Genomic DNA, 21,235 nt, shown 5'->3' with positions numbered 1-21,235 from the left:
ATATCCAAGTCGGAAGGGAAGAAGTAAAACTTATTATATGCAGATGACATGATACTCTATATAGAATACCCTGAGACTTCAGACAAAAACTATTAGAACTGATAAATGAATTCAACAAGGTAGCAGGACAGGGGCTTCCATGGTGGCGCAGTGGTTAAGAATCCGCCTGCCAATGCAGAGGACACGGGTTCGAGCCCTGGTCCGGGAAGATCCCACATGCCGTGGAGCAACTAAGCCCGTGTGCCACAGCTACTGAGCCTGCACTCTAGAGCCCGTGAGCCACAACTACTGAGCCCACGTGCCACAACTACTGAAGCCCGCGCGCCTAGAGCCCTTGCTCCGTGACAAGAGAAGCCACCGCAATGAGAAGCCTGCGCACCGCAACAAAGAGTAGCCCCCGCTCACCGCAATTAGAGAAAGCCCGCGCTCAGCAACGAAGACCCAATGCAGCCAAAAATAAATGAAATAAATAAATTTTAAAAAAAAAGATAGCAGGATACAAGACTAATATACAGAAACCTGTTGCATTTCTTTACACTAACAATGAAATATCAAAGAAAGTAAAAAAAAAAAAAATCTCGTTTAAAATCACTTCAAAAGAAAAACAAAAACAAAAAACAAATACCTAGGGGCTTCCCTTGTGGCGCAGTGGTTAAGAATCCGCCTGCCAATGCAGGGGACATGGGTTCGAGCCCTGGTCCGGGAAGATCCCACATGCCGTGGGGCAGCTAAGCCTGTGAGCCACAACTCCTGAGCCTGCGCTCTAGAGCCTGCATGCCACAACTACTGAAGCCTGCACGCCTAGAGCCCGTGCTCCGTAGCAAGAGAGGCCACCGCAGTGAGAAGCCCGTGCACCACAACAAAGAGTAGCCCCCGCTTGCCACAACTAGAGAAAGCCTGTGCACAGCAATGAAGACCCAATGCAGCCAAAAATAAATAAAATTTAAAAAAACCCCAAAACCCCACAAATACCTAGGAATAAACCTAACCAAGGAGATTAAAGACTTATATGCTGAGAACTATAAAACACTGATAAAGGAAATTGAAGATGATTCAAGGAAATGGAAAGATATCCCATGTTCTCGGATTGGAAGGATTAATATTGTTAAATTAATATTGTTAAAATGGCCATACTACCCAAAGCAATCTACAGATTTAATGCGATCCATATCAAATTACCCATGACATTTTTCACAGAACTAGGACAAATAATCCTAAAATTTATGTAGAACCACAAAAGCAATCCTGAGGAAAAAGAATGAAGCTGAAGGCATAATCCTTACTTCAGACAGTACTACAAACTTAACAGTAATCAAAACAGTGTGGTATTGGCACAAAAACACATATAGATCAATGTACAGAATAGAGAGCCTAGAAATAAATACACACTTATGGTCAATCTTCAACAAAAGAGGCAAGAATATACCATGGAGAAAAGACAGTCTCTTCGGCAAGTGGTGTTGGGAAAGTTGGATAGCTGCATGTAAATCAGTGAAGTTAGGACACACCCTCACACCATACACAAAAATAAACTCGGAATGGCTTAAAGACTTAAAATATAAGACATGACACCATAAAACTCCTAGAAGGGAACATAGGCAAAACATCCTCTGCCATAAGTCATACCAATGTTTTCTTAGGTCAGTTTACCAAGGCTATAGAAATAAAAGCAGGGACTTCCCTGGTGGCGCAGTGGTTAAGAATCAGCCTGCCAATGCAGGGCACATGGGTTCGAGCCCTGGTCCGGGAAGATCCCACATGCCGCGGAGCAACTAAGCCCATGTGTCACAACTACTGAAGCCCATGTGCCACAACTACTGAAGCCTGTGTGCCTGGAGCCTGTGCTCCGTAACAAGAGAAGCCACTGCAATGAGAAGCCCTTGGCAACTAGAGAAAGCCCGTGCACAGCCACGGAAGACCCAATGCAGCCAATAAATAAATAAATAAATAAAATCTATTTTAAAAAAAAGAAATAAAAGCAAAGATAAACAAATGGGGCCTAATCAAACTTATAAGGGTTTTAAAAAAAATATATTTATTTATTTGACTGCGCTAGCTCTTTGCTGCTGCATGCGGGATCTTCATTGAGGCGTGCAGGATCTTTAGTTGCAGCATGCGGAATCTTTAGTTGTGACATGCAGGATCTTTTAGTTGCAGCATACGAACTCTTAGCTGCAGCATGTGGGATCTATTTCCCTGACCAGGGATCGAACCCAGGCCCCCTGCATTGGGAGCGTGGAGTCTTAGCCACTGGACCACGGGGAAGCCCCCAAACTTTTTTAAAAAATTAATTAATTAATTATTGGCTGCATTGGGTCTTTGTTGCTGTGTGCAGGCTTTCTCTAGTTGCAGCGAATAGGGGCTACTCTTTGATGTGGTGCGTGGGCTTCTTATTGCAGTGGCTTCTCTTGTTGCAGAACGTGGGCTCTAGGCACATGGGCTTCAATAGTTGTGGCATGTGGGCTCTAGAGCACAGGCTCAGTAGTTGTGGCGCATGGGCTCAGTTGTTCTGCAGCATGTGAAATCTTCCCGGACCAGGGTTTGAACCCATGTCCCCTGCATTGGCAGGCAGATTCTTTTTTTTTTTTTTTTGGCAGGCAGATTCTTAACGACTGCGCCACCAGGGAAGTCCGGGAAGTCCCCAAACTTATAAGCTTTTGCACAACAAAGGAAACCATAAACAAAAAAGGAAAAGACAACTTACAGACTGGGAGAAAATATTTGTAAATGATGTGACCAACAAGGGCTTAATTTCCAAAATATGCAAACAGCTCATACAACTCAATAACAAAAACCAAACAATGCAATCAAAAATGAGCAGACCTAAATAGACATTTCTCCAAAGAAGACGTACAGATGGCCAACAGGCACATGAAAAGATGCTCAACATCGCTAATTATTATAGAAATGCAAATCAGAACTACAGTGAGGTACCACCTCATACAGGTCAGAATGGCCATCATTAAAAAGTCCATAAACAGGGCTTCCCTAGTGGCACAGTGGTTAAGAATCCTCCTGCCAATGCAGAGCACACGGGTTCGAGCCCTGGTGTGGGAAGATCCCACATGCCGCAGAGCAACTAAGCCCGTTCACCACAACTACTGAAGCCTGCGCACTGCGATGAAGAGTAGCCCCCACTCGCCGCAACTAGAGGAAGACTGCACACAGCAACAAAGACCCAGTGCAGCCAATAAATAAAGAATAAAATATATTCTTAAAAAAAAAAAGTCCATAAACAATAAATGCTGGAGAGGGTGTGAAGAAAAGGGAACCCACCTACACTGTTGGTTTGGGAATGTAAGTTGGTGCAGCCACTATGGAAAACAGTATGGAGCTTCCTCAAAAAACTAAAAATAGAGTTGCCATATGATCCAGCAATCCCACTCCTGGGCATATATCCAGAGAAAACTCTATTTGAAAAGATGCATGCACCCCAATGTTTATTGCAGCACTATTTACAATAGCCAAGACATGGAAAAAACCCAAGTGCCCATCGACAGATGAATGGATAAAGAAGAAGTGGTATATATATACAATGGAATATGATCAGCCATAAAAAAGAATGAAATATTGCCATTTGCAGCAACATGGATGGACCTAGAGATTATCATACTAAGTGAAGTAAGTCAGAGGAAGACAAATATTATATGATATCACTTATATGTGGAATCTAAAAAATAATACAAATGAACTTACTTACAAAACAGAAACAGACTCACAGACATAGAAAACAAATTTATGGTTACCAAAGGAGAGGAGGGGCAAATTTGGAGTATGGGATTAACAGATACAATCTACTATACATAAAATAGATAAACAACAAGGATTTACTGCATAGCACAGGGAAATACATTCAATATCTTATATAATGGAAAAGAATCTGAAAAAGTATACATATATATGTGTGTGTGTATATATATATATTTGAATCACTTTGCTGTACACCTGAAACTAACACAATATTGTAAATCAACTATACTTCAATTAAAAAAATAATAAAAATAAAAAATGTCTGGCTTTCCCAGGAAAGTCTGAAAATGCTTCTAGTGTATGTTTGTAGTTTTTTAAGGATGAACAATTTAAAGTTATGACTATTTTTGTAGAGCAGGGGTCCCCAACCCCTGGGCCGCAGACCCTGTTAGGAACCGGGCCGCACAGTAGGAGGTGAGCGGCGGGCGAACAAGCGAAACTTCATCTGCCATTCCCCATCACTCCCCGTAGCTCGCATTGCCACATGAACCCAACACCCACCCCCCTGGCTGTGGAAAATTTGTCTTCCATGAAACCGGTCCCTGGTGCCAAAAAGTTGGGGACTGCTGCCGTAGAGGCCTATCCAATCCTTTTACCAGTAATGGTTAATCCCTTCAAAGAAATAGCTCTCCCCTGGGCAATGTGATGCTAATTGCATTTCTCTGCCAAATAGCATTTACCATCTTCCATGGAAAATTATATAGACAGCTAGGGAATAGTTCCATTATATTTTTAGCATTTTGGGGAGAAAAGTAGACATTTGGGGGAAAATTCTTAGGTCACGGTTTATCTGGTCAATAATGATTGAGGGAATAGAAACTACCATTTTTCAAGAAACTAAAAACAAAACAGATTTCCTTTGGAGAGGTGGTGTATCTTCTATGAACTTTCTTAAAGGGTGTGCAATGTATACGAGGCAAGTAAAGAGACACTCTACGGAAGTCCTGCCTTATCTTGGTCGTATGTATTTTGGCTTTCAAAAAGTTACTGTCAGAATTAGATAGATAACCAACAAGGACCTACTGTATAGCACAGGGAACTCTACTGAATATTCTGGGATAACTTAGAAAAGAATCTAAAAAAGAATGAATATATGTATATGTATAACCATCACTTTGCTGTACACCTGAAACTAATACAACATTGTAAATCAACTATACTCCAATAAAATTAAAATTAAAAAAAAAAAGTTACTGCCAGGATTATCAGTCGGCTTACTGACCATCTTGAGAAATTAGAAACTCCATCGAGCAGACTCCATAGAGCAGAATGTGAGCATCTCCCAAACGGCTTTCGAGTCATATGGGTGGCTTAAGATGAGCCACGGTAGGAGGATTTTCACCTTGGAAATCAGCAAGCACCGTGAAACAGAATGGATTTTTCCCTTGGAGAGCCAGTTGTCACACATTTACCAGCACACCCCTGGGTGGAATGGGGAGGCGCACCCACAAGAGTCTCCACTGGGAGATGCCGGGGCACCAGTACCCACCCTCCAAGTTCTTCTTTCAAGTTATCTTTTCTCTTTTCTTGTTCTCACATAGTTCCACATGTCCTCCTCCCTTACTTTAGCTAATCATTCTGATGTGTTTAATGTGTATCTTTTTGTTGGTATGCCTTCTTATAAAATGTTTTGTTGTTCTGTGCACATATTATAAATATATTTATATATTATAAATAAAATTATATTTATTATAAATAAAATAAAATATATTTTAAATTTCATAAATGACATTACTATATACTTCATTTTGTATCTTACTTTCTTCACTAAGCCCATCCATGGCACTCGAGGCACATCTAATCCATTGCTTCTCACTGCTGCATGATAAATACTGGAGTACATCCACCACATTTTGCCCACCCACTCTCCCAGTGACATTCTCCCACCCAACTCCCCTCACCACAAAAAACACAGTGCTGCTTACTCTCCAGGATGGCTGCACCAGGCTGCCCTCCCACCAGCAATACCCAAAGTGCCTATAGACTCATAGCCTCACCCAGCCCCTGGCATGACCCAGCTTTCTAATTTTTGCCAGTCTAATTATGAGTATAAAGAGATATAGTTAGTTTGACATACACTCTTCGTAAGTTCTCTCCACAGCCTGTGCTTTCTGCCTTTTAGTAGCTGCTACAACCAGTCTGTGCTTGGCATTTCTCTGAGGGCTCTGAAATTGGACACAGCTTTCTGAGACTGCCACTCTCCTGTTCCTCTCAAAAACACGCTTGATGGCCCTGTCTTAAGTTTTTTTGTTCGTTATTAGTTAACAGAGCAGGTATATCAAAAGACGGATGGTGAAAGTCAACAATTTTGCAAGATCCCGAGGACACGGATCATTCACAATGCACTTCTTGATTCCCTTGTAGAGATGTCAACTGTATCCAATGGACCTTCGATCCTGGGACTTTATCCTTAAAGGTGGAGGAACCTTCCCCAGGGCAGACAAGTGAAGGCCCGAAGACTGACTGCAGTCAGAGTAGAACAGCAAGTATCTAAAATGGGCAATTTCTGTTTAGAAGTCTGGACTGGTAAAGCCCATTTCTGGAGTCCCACTCAGAATCCCTTAACTCTTGATTCTGAGACAGATAAATCAAAGGTGAGACTACAATAATAGCAGCCAATTCTTTGGACTCAAGCAATCAGTATTAATTATCTGAAGACAAGGCAGCCATCACCATATGCTGAAGGACATGCCTTGTCACGCCTGGCACTGTGCCTGCACTGAGATATCAGCTGGTCAGATACAGTGGGGAGACGTGGGTTTAATACCTCACGTCAGAAATAGCAGGATACTTAGCAACCGTGTTTCAGCCTGTGAGAGACAGGAGAGTCAGGAACATGCACTCCGGCAGGTGTGCCTCAGTCCAAAGCCCGGCCCTGTCCTCCTGCCACGGCCTCAGCTGTCTGCACCCGGGCAGAGCCGATGTCCTCAGCCTGCTTATACCCACATGCATCTTGAAAATCAACCGAAGGCAAGAGGCATCAGGTTTTGTACTGTTTACCATCAGAACCTTCTCTCCAAGCTCAAACAGGCTTCGTACCTACCAACTAACGAGGCTTGCCAGAATCATGAAACGGTGCCCAGGAGATAGTAGGGGTTACAAATATTTTTGCTAAATGAATGAACTTCCTTTAGGGGCAGAGATGAGTCTTACTGCATTCCTTGTTCTATTTCCTGTGGCATTGAGAGGTTTCCTGAGTCAGATACACTGACTGGGGTGGATCCAGAAGCTCAGCGACTGTGGACAGTCAGCAAAACCCCAAGTTAAACAGCCAGGAACCACCAGGCAGACAGACGAACAGATTTAGTCCACACAGCTACATAAGCGGCAGCGTGGAAGTCAAGAGCACAAACTGGGGAGTCAGCCTGGCCATCATTAGAGGCTCCCAGCTCTGCCAGCATTGTGACCTTGATCAAGTTACTTAACCTCTGAAAGCATCCCCATCTGTAAGATGGGGAATACAAATATCTATCCCACAGGGTTTCCGTGAGGAATAAATGAAATAACGTATGTCACATCCCTAGCACATTCCTGACCCACTGCAGGAGCTTAGAGAATGGGAGCTCTTCTGAAAAACACAACTCCCTATAATTTAAGGCCCCACCGTCACTTCTGAATACACAGCTGCCACACCGCAGAAGCTTCTGGAAGGAGAAGCTGTGGCATTCCATGTTCTCAACCTCTGTCAAGGACACAGTTCACCATCTGGACTACACATTCTAGAAGAACAAACAAATTCCTGCTCCTTAAAATAAAAGCAATGGACAGGCCTCCCCCTGCAGAAATGTTCTGGCAAAAGCTACCACATTTGGCCAGTGACCCTAAGCCCTGATGCTGAAGCATTTGTAAACCTGCCTCTTCCCACTGACCTGAAAGCTAAGATTTAGTTTATCACTAGTTAAGAAGAAGTCAGGATGGCAAGGTGACTAGAACACCAGCAGAGGAAGGCAGCCTTATTGGGCTGAGAAGGCAGAGTTCAACACGATTGTATCAGAACAGAATATTCCCCTCCCTACTTAGAACAGGTGAAGGGTTTCTTCTTTTCATACGGATCCAGGGACAATTTGGTGAAAACAAAGTCATACAGCCCTGGACTAATTCTGCAGGTTCACGAAACTCCTCCTCCTCCTCTAGTTCCAGCCCCATTGGCTTCCTTTTATTGTTTCCTAAGGGGTTCTTCTTGTACCCCAAAGCTTGTTTGCATGCTGAACTTTTCACCTAATTAATTCCTCATTTTCAAATCTAGGCTAGTCATCCATTTCCTTGGGGAAGTTTTCCCTGACAACTCCAACAAGGACCAATCCACCTGTTTCATAGTATTAAGTACTCCTCATTAATAAACTTATAATTTGTAATTTTAAAAAAGGTCAGTTTTATTTGAACACAACAGGAAACCACTTATTTCAGCTCAGATCTATTTCTACTAATCAGGAAAGTGCTAAGCCTTCAGTTTCTGAGATGTACACAGTGTATTTTTCGAAGTCACTGTCATGTAGTGGTTCTGCAGCCCCTGGACATCAGCACCAGCATGACTTGGGAACTCGTTAGAAATGCAAATGCTTAGGCACCACCCCAGTCCGACAGAATCAGAACCTCTGGGGTAACGTGCCCTCTGGTGGTTCTGCCCCTTAGTGGATGCTGATGGAGTCCCACCCAGATTCCCTTTCCAGCGCACCCGTGCCCTCGCTGCTGAGAGCCAGCTAACCACTCACAATGGCCCTTCTGGAACACTGCCCTTGGCAAAGGGAGCCACCCTGCCAGGCGAGCTACCCCTTTCCCTGGAGAAGACCTCACCGACCAACTGGCCCCTTTGCTGCACCTGGTACTAATTCTGCCAAACAATTCATGTTCTAGGGCCCCCCAGTGGATGGCAATGAGGCCGGACTGCAGAGGAGACCACACTCTTGCTCACAGCCTTCCCTGGGCCTGTCCTGCTTCCCATCTCCTGGGAGCAGGTCCTCAATCAATTGCACAAGAATCCTAGTCTCAGGCTCTGCTCCTAAGGAATCTGATCCATGGCAGTTACTTTCACCATCTCAAAAAATTTACTCTTACCAGAACATGTCTGTCCACAATTGCCACAATTATTTCACCCAGGGCAATTTGAGAACCGGCACCCCCATATCTAAGATCAGACAAACTGGGGCTTAGAGGATGTGGGTGACAGGACACCACTGACTTGTAACTGGTTTCAGGTCTGAATCTCTGTGTATTGTGTGTGGCTCGGGGGTGTTTAGTTTCTGAGATGGTACGGCGGAACGAGACAAACTTGGGTTCAAATCCTGGCACTGAAGTTTGCCAGTTGTGTGAACTTGGTCTGTAAACCTTCTTTCTGCTTCCTCACCACAAAACGGAGATAATGGCATTGCCCCAAGACACTGAGTTTTTATGAGAATTAAATGAGATAACACACATACCCTTCAGGGCCTTAGCTTTCTTGTCTCGACCGGCATAATTAGGGAACTTACGTCACAGGGCCTCTGAGATGATTACAAGCCGTGACCCAGGTGCAGCTCTTAGCAGTGTGTCTTGGCACTGTTGTATATACTCCACGAATGTTAGGTATGCCCAACACTGCCGTCACAGCAAGCAGGCAATGAATGTTCGTTCCCACCACTGGCCGAAGGATTTTAGATTTCTCTGGAAGCTCTCTTAAAGAGTCCATTGCATCTCACCGTTCCAATCTTCAGGATAATTTGGTGTGGCACTCTTATTTCTGAGAACCGCTTTTACAAGTGAAACCACATATACTGAAATTCTCCGATTTTTTTTTTGCAAGACCAACAGAAGCAAAGAGTTCAGCTTTTTTTTTTTTTTAACAGTTCAGCTTTTTGTTGAACGTGTTATGTTTAGTCAAAAAAAAAAAAAAAAAGTCCGTGTCATCATCAGACTCCTCAGATTCTTCTTTCTTTGCTTCTGCTTTCTTCTCCTCAGCTGGGGCAGCGGCGCTGGAGCGGGCAGGGCCGCCTCCCCCCGCCTTGCAGATGAGGCTCCTGAGGTTGACACTGGCCAGAGCCGCGGCAAACAAGCCTGGCCAGAAAGGCTCAACATTTACGCGGGCTGCTTTAATGAGGGTATTGATCTTACCCTCCGTGGCCGTCGCGTCACTCGTCGTGCAGGCCGAGGGCCGAGTAGATGCAGGCGGGCTCGGAGACGGAGGCCGCGGCGCGGGCGAGCGCTGGGCGGCGGGGCGCCGGGGGCGGCGCCAGTCGCGGCTGCAGGGCGGGCCTCCCCCCCGTGCGGCCTCCGCTTCCTCGGAAGCAGCGAGCACCTTCGCGGCAGCGGAGGAAAGGGACTTTTTTCTTTTCTTTTGGTCGAAAACAAAGATGCCCTCAGCCAGAATTGGACCTAAAGAATTTAGTCTTCCTTCAAGTCTTGCTTAAACCTGCTCACGGAGTAAATGTCTGAGGCTCCAACCCCGATCAGCCCTGACCTGCGCGAGGCTTACAGCACAGGTGTCAGGACTCAGGGCTGAGCGCTCCCGCCCTGGAGGCGGCGGGCTCCAATCGCAGGCCACAACTCACTTCAGCCCGCGCGAACCCCGGGTCCGAAACAGTGTTGCTCTGATAGCTTGAGACCTTATTTTTACTGTGAAGTATTATTCAATGATTTATAATTCACCAAAGGGGCGAGAAAAAAAACATGTATCCTTTTGTTACCAGTTAATAATACGTCAGCTTTGAGGAACGAAATCTCATTTAATCCAAAGTGGAAAAAAAAAGAGTGAACTGAAGCTCTGCTAGTTTAGCAGCAGGGCGGGTCTGGCACCCGACCAGGAAAGGGGGGCAGTCAGCCGCGCCCCTACTGCATGGCCAGGAAGCCGTTTGTGTGGAGACGTCTCAGTCACTCGGCTGTGACAAACTGCACCCCGATACCCAGAGCGTGTTAAGTCCGAGAGGCCGAGGTGCCCCGAGTGCCCGCGCCCTCCCCGGGGACAAGGGGGGAGGGGGGAGGCCGCACGCAAAGACAAACACACCCAGACATTCCGAGAGACCTCTGCCTTAAGAAAATAAGATGTTACGAGACCATATATTTTCTATTTTTATAACATTTTATATAACTCATAAAACAGTGCTTGTATAAAAATTCACACAAAGTTGCTAGAGAGCATACAATTTCCAAAAATGTCCTGGGTTTTTGTTACATTCAGTTTTCTAAGGATGCACTCAAATCAATGGTAAAATGCAGACATTATGCGATATTATCTTTGGTAAAACTATACTCATTATTTTGTCTCCTCACAGTATTAATTCTGATATCCACTTTGTGCAGGGTCTGCTGTCACTAGGATGTCAGAAGAACATTAAGGCTGGATCTACAAGAGGCAAGTATCTCCACGTGACAGTCGGAGCCCCTCGGCCCCCACCCCGTGCCCACTCCATATCATCCATCTACACAGCGAGGCAGGGTAAGAGCTCAATGGCCTCCAATCCGGGGTCTCAAGACCCTCCTCCTCAATCAGGCAAGAAGTAAACATTTGGGGGCAAAGGTGGAAACTGAGGCCATCTCTGCAGGAACCCGAGTAGCCATGCTGTGCTAGGGTAGGCCAGTGACTCCTAGCATTTAAACAGCTAATCCATTCACCACTAAGTAGATCCCATTGGTTGGTTGATGATTGCTGCTGAGGTGGTGCCCCTCCCCCCAAACTTAAAAAGAAAGGAAGGTTTGGAGCCAACACTGAAGGGGGAAGGGGCACACTAACACCCATGACACTGGACACGACTTTATTCCCTGTCAAACGTGTGTTGTCATGTAGACACAGCCAAAGTGAACTGAAGCAGGATTAGAACACTTAGTACATTCATGACTATCTTCATACATTCTTTTAAAACTTACTAACAGAGAAAAAACAAGGGACACTACCACCTATTGTGACTTGCTATTTTACTCAACATCAGAAATGTATCTGTGCTACTTCTTTAGTCCTCTGGACATGAAGGGGAAAACATTCCAAAAAAAGCAAACAAGTAAAAATCAAAGAATTTAGATGGGGAGGGAGACGGGGTTTTGCCAACAGATTTTATGGAAAACATTAAATTTTGAAAAAAATTTAGTATTTTGTACTTCTATTGCTTCGTGTAAAAAAAACTGGCCCTGGAGCCCACCTGTATGGCTGGAGCTCTGAGGACACCACACAGACAGACACGGGACCCACAGGCGGTTCCTGATGAGTCAGTCCAGAGAGACAAGAAACAGCTCACAGAGTGTGTCCACCTCTCTTCACTGGAAGGGACGCTAAGATTTGGGGGGAAGAAGCCCTACAAGGAAAGGTATTAAGGAAACCACCAAAACACGGTTTCCAAAAATTGAACATGCTTTAGGTTCTAAAGAGACATAGTTCATTCCTAGAACCTGTTGATGTCTCTATCGTGGGTAGATAGGATGATTTTTTTTTTTTTTAATTATTAAATGATTGTGCTTCTGAAGTTGCAGGGTCACATTCCACCCTCTAGAAAGCAGGGCAATTTTCACATGGCTTGGAATCCTCTTGGATACATCCTAGAGACCAGAACAAATTCCACGGCACCCTCCCGCCCACAGGGCTGGTGGGTGAGAGAGTGCCACTGCCATCTTTGGGTGTGTGCACGCGCGCGCGCAGGCATGCATTTATGTGCTGGAGAGACTAAGGCATAGAGGAAGGCCCAGGAGAGGGGAAGTGAGTCTCTGGCTGCTTCAGTCCTCCTCCTTTCCAGGCACAAAGAGGTTGAGCTTGTTATTCATGTCGGTCCCCTTCCTCTCACTTCAGTTTTTAACTAAGAAATGTGTGTGTGCACATGTGGGTGCGTGGGGAGACAGTCATTTATTAAGTCCCTGTGCATTTCTAAATTGCAATAATTTAGGCCCGCAGTTTCAATAGAAATAATCTGTAAATGACATTTAAAAGCAAATTTACTAAAGTTAGATCAGCAACTTTACACTGCTCAGAATCTTGTCATATTAAAAAAAAACAACTGCCCGCTGGGTGCAGGCAAAATTCTGTCATACAGCCACTGAAACTTAAGTCCTTATCTGTATGAAGAAAAGTCATAGATTGTTTCTATTTTTTCTGCATTTTAAGGTAGCAAAATATTAAGCCATTATATTATTAAATCAGTAACATTCCACAAGGGCTTTAGGACTACCCTGTGTGATTCAATTCATTTTCTAGCTTTCTGGTATGATGTACTGTGTTTGTTTGGGTTAGACTGTTTCCTTTCCCTCTTAGGCACTGGCCCCCACAGTCAGGTAGGTAAAAGTATTGTTTTTATATTAAGGACTTTACCTGTTGGGGAGTTTCCTCCAGGTTGGAATCCTGGAGAGCATGCCGCTGGCCTGGAGCAATGTGACCTTCCCAACCAGGGGAGAGAAAAGAGGTGTCTCATCCCAAGGCCAAGGGACCAGCCAGATGTAGGATAGCAGGACCTTCTGAGGGCCCAAAGGGAAAGCTCTGAGTGGACCCTGGGAAGGGATATGGGAGCCCCATTTGAGATGGCCTGTGTCCTTCCAATACCAGGTATCCCCAAGAGAGCCCAAGGCTGGGGCCCGCCCTGAGGAACAAGGATGTGTACTGACTGGCGGAGCTGACACTGAGGGGTGGTGAAGTCACTGTAGCTCCCAGAACCCGGGTTTTGTTTTGTACAAATACACACATGGAAAGTAAACAGTTCTTGGTGAGCCCAAAGGGGCCCATCCTTAGATCAAACAAGAAGCCAAATATCCACACACACTTTTCCAAGGTAATGTGTCTGCCCCTCCAACAGCATCCTTGCCTAGAGAGGAAAGGGGGCAGTGGGAGGACACAGCTCAAATGAAGACATTGTGAACGTGTTCCCACGTCTCTCTACATTCATATCATCATCATCATCATCATCATCATCATCATCCAGTGTTCTCGTCTACAGAGTGAGCACAACATTCTACCGGCGCAGCAACCTGGGCCAGGCCAGGCCAGGCCAGGCCGCCCCCTAAGCCCCTTCCTCGGCACCACAGTGGGAGGGAGAAGGTGACTGACCATGGTCAGAAAGACATCGCACTATTCCATCCCCTCCACCGCCATCCAAGAGGCATCCTGACTCTTCCAAAATCCGATGTAAAAGACAAGGTCAGTAAAATCCGTCTCTATGCCACCTGAAGCTATTAGCCATCATGCAGGAACATGGCACTTCTAAAAATTTCATTTATCTGAAACCGTCTTAAAAAAAAAAATTCCCAGCAACTGAAGTCATCTTACAGTACTTCATCTCAAATATTTAAAAGATTTTTTTTCTAAGTAAAATGGCCTCCACAGAGCCCAATGATTTTTTTAAAAAGGGTTTCTTTTTAACTTAAAAAAAATTGATAAAAGTGGAAGATGTAAAACGTGGGAAGAGGACCAAGAGGGCTGCTCGATTTGCATTTCAAATTGTGAGGGGACTGGGAGGACACTGCCAAGGAAAGGGAGCCCTGACTCCTGAGGCCTCTCTGCTATCACAGCTTGGCCCTCCCCAAACTCTGGCTGCACCGCCAGGAACACAGGACAAAAGTCGTAAGTACAAGAGGCCAAATGCGAGGCTTCTTTCTCGCGGCCGTGGCCGGCAGGGCGGTCACGTGTGCAAATGCAGCAGGCCCCTCCCCGCCGACGTAAGGTGCGCGGCTGTGGACACGTCGCGGGCTCCGGCAGAACGCTCAGTGCCCGCGGTGCCCATCACTTCTCCACCTTCTTGGCTTTCTTCAGGATGTCGCATTTCTTCCTGTTGGGGCGGCGGCACCGTTCGTCGATGCTGGGGATACATTCGTAGTGCCACACCTCCTCCATCTTCTCCACCGGGTACACGGCCTCCACGTAGTGGCGGATGAGCCTCAGCCGCGTGGGGTCCAGCTGCTTCTTGTTGCACGCCCCGGAGTGGTTGTACTGCAGCCGGAGGTTCTCGGCGGTGAAGAGTTCGGGGAAGAGCCTGACGAGCAGCCGGGCGGCGAAGTTGCCCACAGAGAGGCTCTGCTGCACGATCTCGCGCACCTCCTTGTCTGACAGCAGGTACGGCGAAGGCACCGGGAAGTCGGGCGAGGGCACCACCAGCTCGTCCAGGGGGATCTTGCAGAAGTCCTTGCTGCTCCTTTCGGGGGGCAGCGGGGGCCCCTCAAATTCCTCCCGGAACCGCTCGGGGTTGATTGCATAGCTGGCCAGGTCCCTGCACTCCGGGCCCGGCACATGGACCTTGCGCTGCTGCTGGTAGGAGCGCCTCTGCTCTGTGTCCCGGCGCCGGCAGCGCTCGTCCAGTTTGCCCACGAACTCCAGTGTCCAGACGCGGTCATTCTTGGCCCGCGGGTAGAGCAGCTGCACGTAGTGGCGGATGAGCTTGATGCGGGACGGGTCCAGCTGCTTCTTGCCCAGGGAGCCGCTGCAGTTGTACTGCTTGCGCAGGTTCTCGTGGGTGAAGAGCTCGGGGAACAGGTGCACGAGCAGGCGTGAGGCAAAGTTGCCAATGGACAGGCTGCTCTCGTAGATGCTGCGCAGCTGCTCCTTGCTGAGCAGGCAGTCGGCGCCAGGCACCTCGAAGTCGGGCTGCGGGATCTCCAGCTTGTCGAAGTCGATGGGCACCAGCCAGATCTTCTTGGACCGCCGGCCGGGCCGCTCGCCCTCGAAGCTGTCTTCCACCTTGACCACGGAGATGTCATCGGGAAGGCTGGAAGAGTCGTAGCAGTCGTCCCGCGGGGGCTCGCCCTCGCTGCCCGCGTCCAGCCCCAGGCCCTCCAGCTCGTCGTTCATGCGCTGGGCGCACTGCTGCAGCCAGGCCTCCTCCTCCTGCATGTCGGGGAAGTAGATCTCCGTGTAGTTGCGGATGATCTGCAGCCTCTGTGGGTCCAGCTCCTGCTTGCCTCCGTCCCCGTAGCAGCTGTACTGCTCGCCCAGCTTCCGGTGGTCGAAGAGCTCGGGGAAGAGCCGGTGCAGAAGGAAGACGGCGAACTCCCCGGGCGACGAGGCTTCGTCCAGGAATTCAGTTAGGTCCTGCGTGTCCACCACGTGGTCCGAGGCGATGGTACTGCTCCGGTCCAGGGACAGGGCCTCCTCCTGGTCTTTGCTGTCCAGGAAGTGGCCGGTGTCCACCTGCTCAGCCTCGAAGAAGCCGGCGACCTGGCCGCCAGGCTGGCTGTCCTCCATTTCCCGTTGGGCCCAGAAGCGGCTGAAGAAGTCGTTCAGCTGGGGCAGGCACTCAGCCTGCCACACGGCCGTGTCCTTCACCGATGGGTAGTAGACCTCCACATAGTTGCGGATGAGCTGCAGGTGCAGCGACTCCAGCTTCCGCTTGGCCGCAAAGCCGCAGGCGCTGCAGCCCCGGGAGAAGTCCACGTCGCTGAAGAGCTCAGGGAAGAGCTGCACCAGCAGGCGGCAGGCCAGGTCGCCGCCCGACAGGCTCTGGTCCACGATCTGCTTGAGCTCGGCTGCCGTGAGCTGGTACTCGGGGGGCGGCTGGAACTTGGCTACCATCTCGGTGGGGCTCACCTGCTTCTTGATGCGGCTCACCTCCAGGGAGAGCAGGTCCACCTTGCTGTGCAGCTGCGACATGTTGGAGGAGAGCGTGTTGAGCATGTAGAACATCTTCTGGATGAGAAAGTAGATGTTGGGGTCACCATCGGTGGCTGCCGTGGCACCGCCGCCGTCCCGCTTCTGTGGCTCGTTCAGGAGCCGCAGCGGTGAGGGGCTGTTCCTGGGGTTCGCCTTCTCGAAGAGCTCGAACGTGTTAAGCGCGTCTCCGGTGGGAGGGTTCTTCTTCTCCATGATCTTGTGCGAGATGCCGTACAGAGGCTTTTTGTAGGAGGGCGTGGTCACGTCGTTGCTGGGCTCCTCCTCGCCCGGCCACACGGAGCCCGAGCTCTTGCCCCTGCCTGCCTGCTCCCCGTTGCCCTGGCAGGGCGAGCTGTTCTCCCGGTTCCGCATGCCTGCTAGGAGCGCCTGGAAGACAAGAAGTGCGTTAGCTGAGGGCTCTGGTTTACTACCCTAGACACAAAGAGGGGCCAAGGTCGATCGCAGGAGCCTGTGAGAAAGTGTTTCCCTTGCCCGGGAATCACTCTGCCGGTACACAGCACACCACTAACACAAACCTGCATCCCAGTGCCAAACTTGCTCGCTCTCCCTACTTCCTGAGAGGCTCAGGCTGGACCTCGAAAGCTTCTAATTCCTGTAGGACACAAGCCCTGAACTTCCTGTCTACAAGGCCTGGCAGGAGACAACACAGATCCTGGCAAGGCCGGGCAAGAGTCCTCGAGGGATGGGAGAGACCCCGGGCACAGGAAGCACTCCTGTGGCAGTTTAGCCTTGGGCAGGTCACCTCATTGCCCTGACTGCTCTCAGACAGGGAGGATTCCTGCCAACGGCAGCTCCAGAAGGCAGCAGCGTGTTGTCCAGCCTGCAGCCTCTAGGAGAGTAGGTGTCTCCACTCTGGACAGGTCCCAAGATGCATGGTGTTGAGCACGGAAGAACTGGGGTCCAGCGGTCCCCAACCTTTTTGGCACCAGGGACCGGTTTCATGGAAGGCAATTTTTCCACGGACAGTGGTGGGCTGGGGGATGGTCCAGGCGGTAATGTGAGTGATGGGGAGTGATGGGGAGCGGCAGATGAAGCTTCGCTCGCTTACCCGCTGCTCTCCTCCTGCTGTGCGGCCCGGTTCCTAACAGGCCGCAGACTGGTAGGGGTCCACAGCCCAGGGGTTGGGGACCCCTGGTCTAGAGAGTGGCAGTCTGTTGTCAACTCTACCACTGCCTGGAGTCACATCTAATCTCAGACTGGAAAAGGCCCAGAACTCGCCCAAGCCCGGGCGACTGTGGATTCTGTGAAGTGATGAGGCCTCCCAGGTTTCCAAGTCTCGGTCTCCTAGCCCTTCTTGGTCCAGCAGCTCTTCTCAACCAGAATTGCAGAAGAGTATTAAGCCCCATGTCCTAAAGAACCCACTGCATGTACTGAATTAACACCTTTCCTATGCATCTAGAAAGGTACTTTCTATGTACTCTCCAGCCTTGCTCAATAGAGGACAGCGAGCGAATTAAGCCCTACCAAAAATGATTTCAGGGATTATCTCAACTCTCCCAAGGTTGGCACACTCTGCAGGTCCACTCCTGATGGACTCCCAGGGAAAGTTCAAGATAGACTTTTTTTTTAAAATAAATACATTTATTTATTTATTTATTTATTTTTGGCTGCATTGGGTCTTCGTTGCTCAGCGTGGGCTTTTCTCTAGTTATGGTGAGCGGGGGCTACTCTTTGTTGCAGTGCTCGGGCTTCTCATTGCGGTGGCTTCTCTTGTTGCGGAGCACAGGCTCTAGGCACGTGGGCTTCAGTAGTTGTGGCACGCGGGCTCAGTAGTTGTGGCACATGGGCTTAGTTGCTCCACAGCATGTGGGATCTTCCCAGACCAGGGATCGAACCCGTGTCCCCTGCATTGGCAGGCGGATTCTTAACCACTGTATCACCAGGGAAGTCCTGAAGATACCCTTAAAGACTCCAAAGCTTCATACCAGAAGGCAACTGCCCAGACCATTTGGGATCCCAGAGTCCTCAGCTTTCTTTAGTGGTTTTCCCTACTGCCAGGCCCTGGACGGTTTAAGAGGCTTATTTATACATATATGGACAAGTGATTTTCAACACAGGTTCAAAGGCAATTCAGTAGAAAAAGGAGAATCTTTTAAACAAATGATGCTAGAAAAATTGGATACACATATGCAAAAAAAAAAAAAGCAAAAAAGTTTCATCCTACATATATAAAAAATTAACTAAAAATGGATCATGGATGTAAAAATAAAAACGAACTTAAAATTCTAACACTTCTAGAAGAAAGCATAAGAGCAATCTTTTATGACCTTGTTTTAGGCAAATATTTCTCAGATACAATACCACAAGCATGATCCATAAGAGAACAAACTGATAAACTGATAAACTGGACTTCATCAAAATTTAAAACTTCTTTAAAAGATGAAAAACAAGCCCAGACTGGAAGAAAACTCAGGCAAATCATTTATCTGATAAAGGACTTGAATCCAGATTACATAAAGAACACTCAAACTCAATAATGACATACAACCCAATTAATGGCTTCAATAGTCACTTTGGAGAAGCCATATAAATAGCAAAAAAGCACATAAAAAGATGCTTAGTGGGACTTCCATGGTGGTCCAGTGATTAAGACTCCACACTTCTACTGCAGGGGGCATGGGTTCAATCCCTGTTTCGGGAACTAAGATCCCACATGTTCCACAATGCGGCCAAAAAATAAATTAAAAAAAAAGATGCTTAGTAACCTGCACATTAAAACCACACTGAGATACCACATCACCCCCACTAGGATGGGTGTAATCAAAAAGACAGACAGTACTGAATGACGGAGATGATGTGAAGGAACTGGAACTCTCACATGCTGCTGGGGTGGATATAAAATGGTATAGCCACTTTAGGAAACAGTTGCTATTTTTTTAAGAAGTTAAATATATATGGGACCATATGATCCAGGTATTCCATTCCTAGGTATTTATTTACCAAGCAAAATGAAAGCACATGATCATACAAAGACTTACATGCAGATGTTCATGGCAGCCCTGTTTGTAAATAGCCCCAAACTGGAAACAACCCAAGTTTTGAACAAGTATATAGATATACTGTGTTATACAGCAGAATGCTACTCAGCAATAGAGCTGATAAACATGATACTCATGATGAATCTCAAAATAATTAAGATGAGTGAAAGAAGCCAGTCAAACAAAAGAGGCCTGTAGGATTCCATTCATATAAAATTCTAGAAAATGCCAACTCATCTTTAGTGATAGAAAGCAGACTAGTGGTTACCTGGGGATGCAGGGAGGATGCAAAAGGGCACAAGGAAACGTTCATGGTAGTAGGTGATGGATATGTTTCTCATCTTGATTGTGGCATAGTTTCACTGGTATACACGTCAAAACTTATCAAATGGTATGCTTTAAATATGTGTCGTTTATATATCTCAGTCATAAATTTGTTTTTGACAAATGTTGAATTTGACCCCAAAACATACTGGAATATATTTTTGAGGGTCTAATGAAGCAGAAGAACTAATTGGTGAGCACCTGTGGGTGTCAGGGGAGCAGGCAGGGTTGAAGCACAAAGCATGTGCTTCCACAGACATGCGCATGCCTCAGGCAACTAGAAAATGGACAAGGACACAGGGCATCCTTACGATGCTTCCCCACCTGGGGAAGAATATGGTTGGCATAACCTGGCCCAGCCCAGCGCTTCTGGAAGTCTAATATCCATATGAACAGCCTGGGGTCTAGTTAGAACACAGATTCTGATTCAAGGCTCTGCATTTCTAACAAGCCGTTGGACCTCTTTGGGTGGCCAGGGCCAGGTGGTCTGCCCTCAGTTTATCTCATCCAGGCAGATTCAGTGTCATTTGTAAGCATTCAGATAACTAATGCCAGCACAGCACAGTACATGAGGTGCTTTTCTCTTGCAGCCTAAAAAAATGTAGGGAAGAGACACTCTCAGGGGGGCAGCCGTTACAACGGCAGGTGAGCAATACGAAGGCCTGAGGTGGAAAGAGACAGTGAGGCCACATAAGCATGTGAGACACTGATCCTTCTGAACCTCCCACGTTATTGTTCATTTAAATGAATGAATTACTTCCTGGACCCTCTCTTTTAAATAATGGAATCATCAGACTCATATGAGACAAAGGCTAATTTTTCTCTTCCATCTCTGTTGACAACAACCACGCAGAAGAACAGCTACTTTACTCTCTCAGGACCCTGAAAATAAAGGAATTCTTTCAAGTGTTTCGATTATCCCACCGAGGTAGGCAATACTTTCTTCAGGGTTTGTTTGTCTAAACTGATGATGGGGGCTTCCCCGGTGGCGCAGTGGTTAAAGAACCTGCCTGCCAACGCAGGGGAAAACGGGTTCGAGCCCTGGTCCGGGAAGATCCCACATGCCGCGGAGCAACTAAGCTCGTGCGCCACAATTACAGAGCCTGTGCTCTAGAGCCCACGTGCCACAACTACTGAAGCCCACGCGCCTAGAGCCCATGCTCCGCAACAAGAGAAGCCACCGCAATGAGAAGCCCGCGCACCACAATCAAGAGTAGCCCCCGCTCGCGCAACTAGAGAAAGCCCGCGAGCAGCAACGAAGACCCAATGCAGCCAAAAATAAATAAATAAAATAAATAAATTTATAAACTGATGATGGGTCAGAGGCCCCTGGCCCTCCTACCCCAACCCCCAACCCCGCCAAAAAACTTCCCCAAGAGCAGAGGACCAGGGGCCTGCTGGGCTGGGGCGAGCCTGCCACCTGCCCCTCTCCCTCGTGGGGTCTCCTCCCTGAGCTATCCCCATCCTCATCACACTGCACAATGGTTACATGATGGGACCAGGTCCTTCCTGAGTCCATCCCTAGTGTCCTGCAAAGTGCCTGGGACAGAGAAGAGCTCACTGAATGTTTGTCAAGCAGGGTAAAGTGTCTACCACCCTCAAATATATGCTTAAGAAAAAGAACCTGTTCAGAGAGGCC

General features: G+C 47.6%; 1 protein-coding gene across 5 annotated transcripts in view; it reads right to left on the bottom strand.

The window, feature by feature from the left end:
• Positions 1 to 10,825: 10,825 nt before the first annotated feature.
• Positions 10,826 to 21,235, bottom strand: part of BEND3 (BEN domain containing 3) — a 43,512-nt gene continuing 33,102 nt past the window's right edge. For all 5 annotated transcript variants that reach the window (XM_057528152.1, XM_057528149.1, XM_057528150.1 and 2 more), the window contains one exon: positions 10,826 to 16,660. In XM_057528152.1, coding sequence (XP_057384135.1) covers positions 14,414 to 16,660 — 2,247 coding nt within the window. In that variant the 3' untranslated portion in view covers positions 10,826 to 14,413. The remainder of the gene's footprint in view (positions 16,661 to 21,235) is intronic.

Source organism: Balaenoptera acutorostrata, chromosome 14, assembly GCF_949987535.1.
Source record: "Balaenoptera acutorostrata chromosome 14, mBalAcu1.1, whole genome shotgun sequence".
NCBI lineage: Eukaryota > Metazoa > Chordata > Mammalia > Artiodactyla > Balaenopteridae > Balaenoptera > Balaenoptera acutorostrata.
This window is presented reverse-complemented; position numbering and strand designations above follow the sequence as displayed.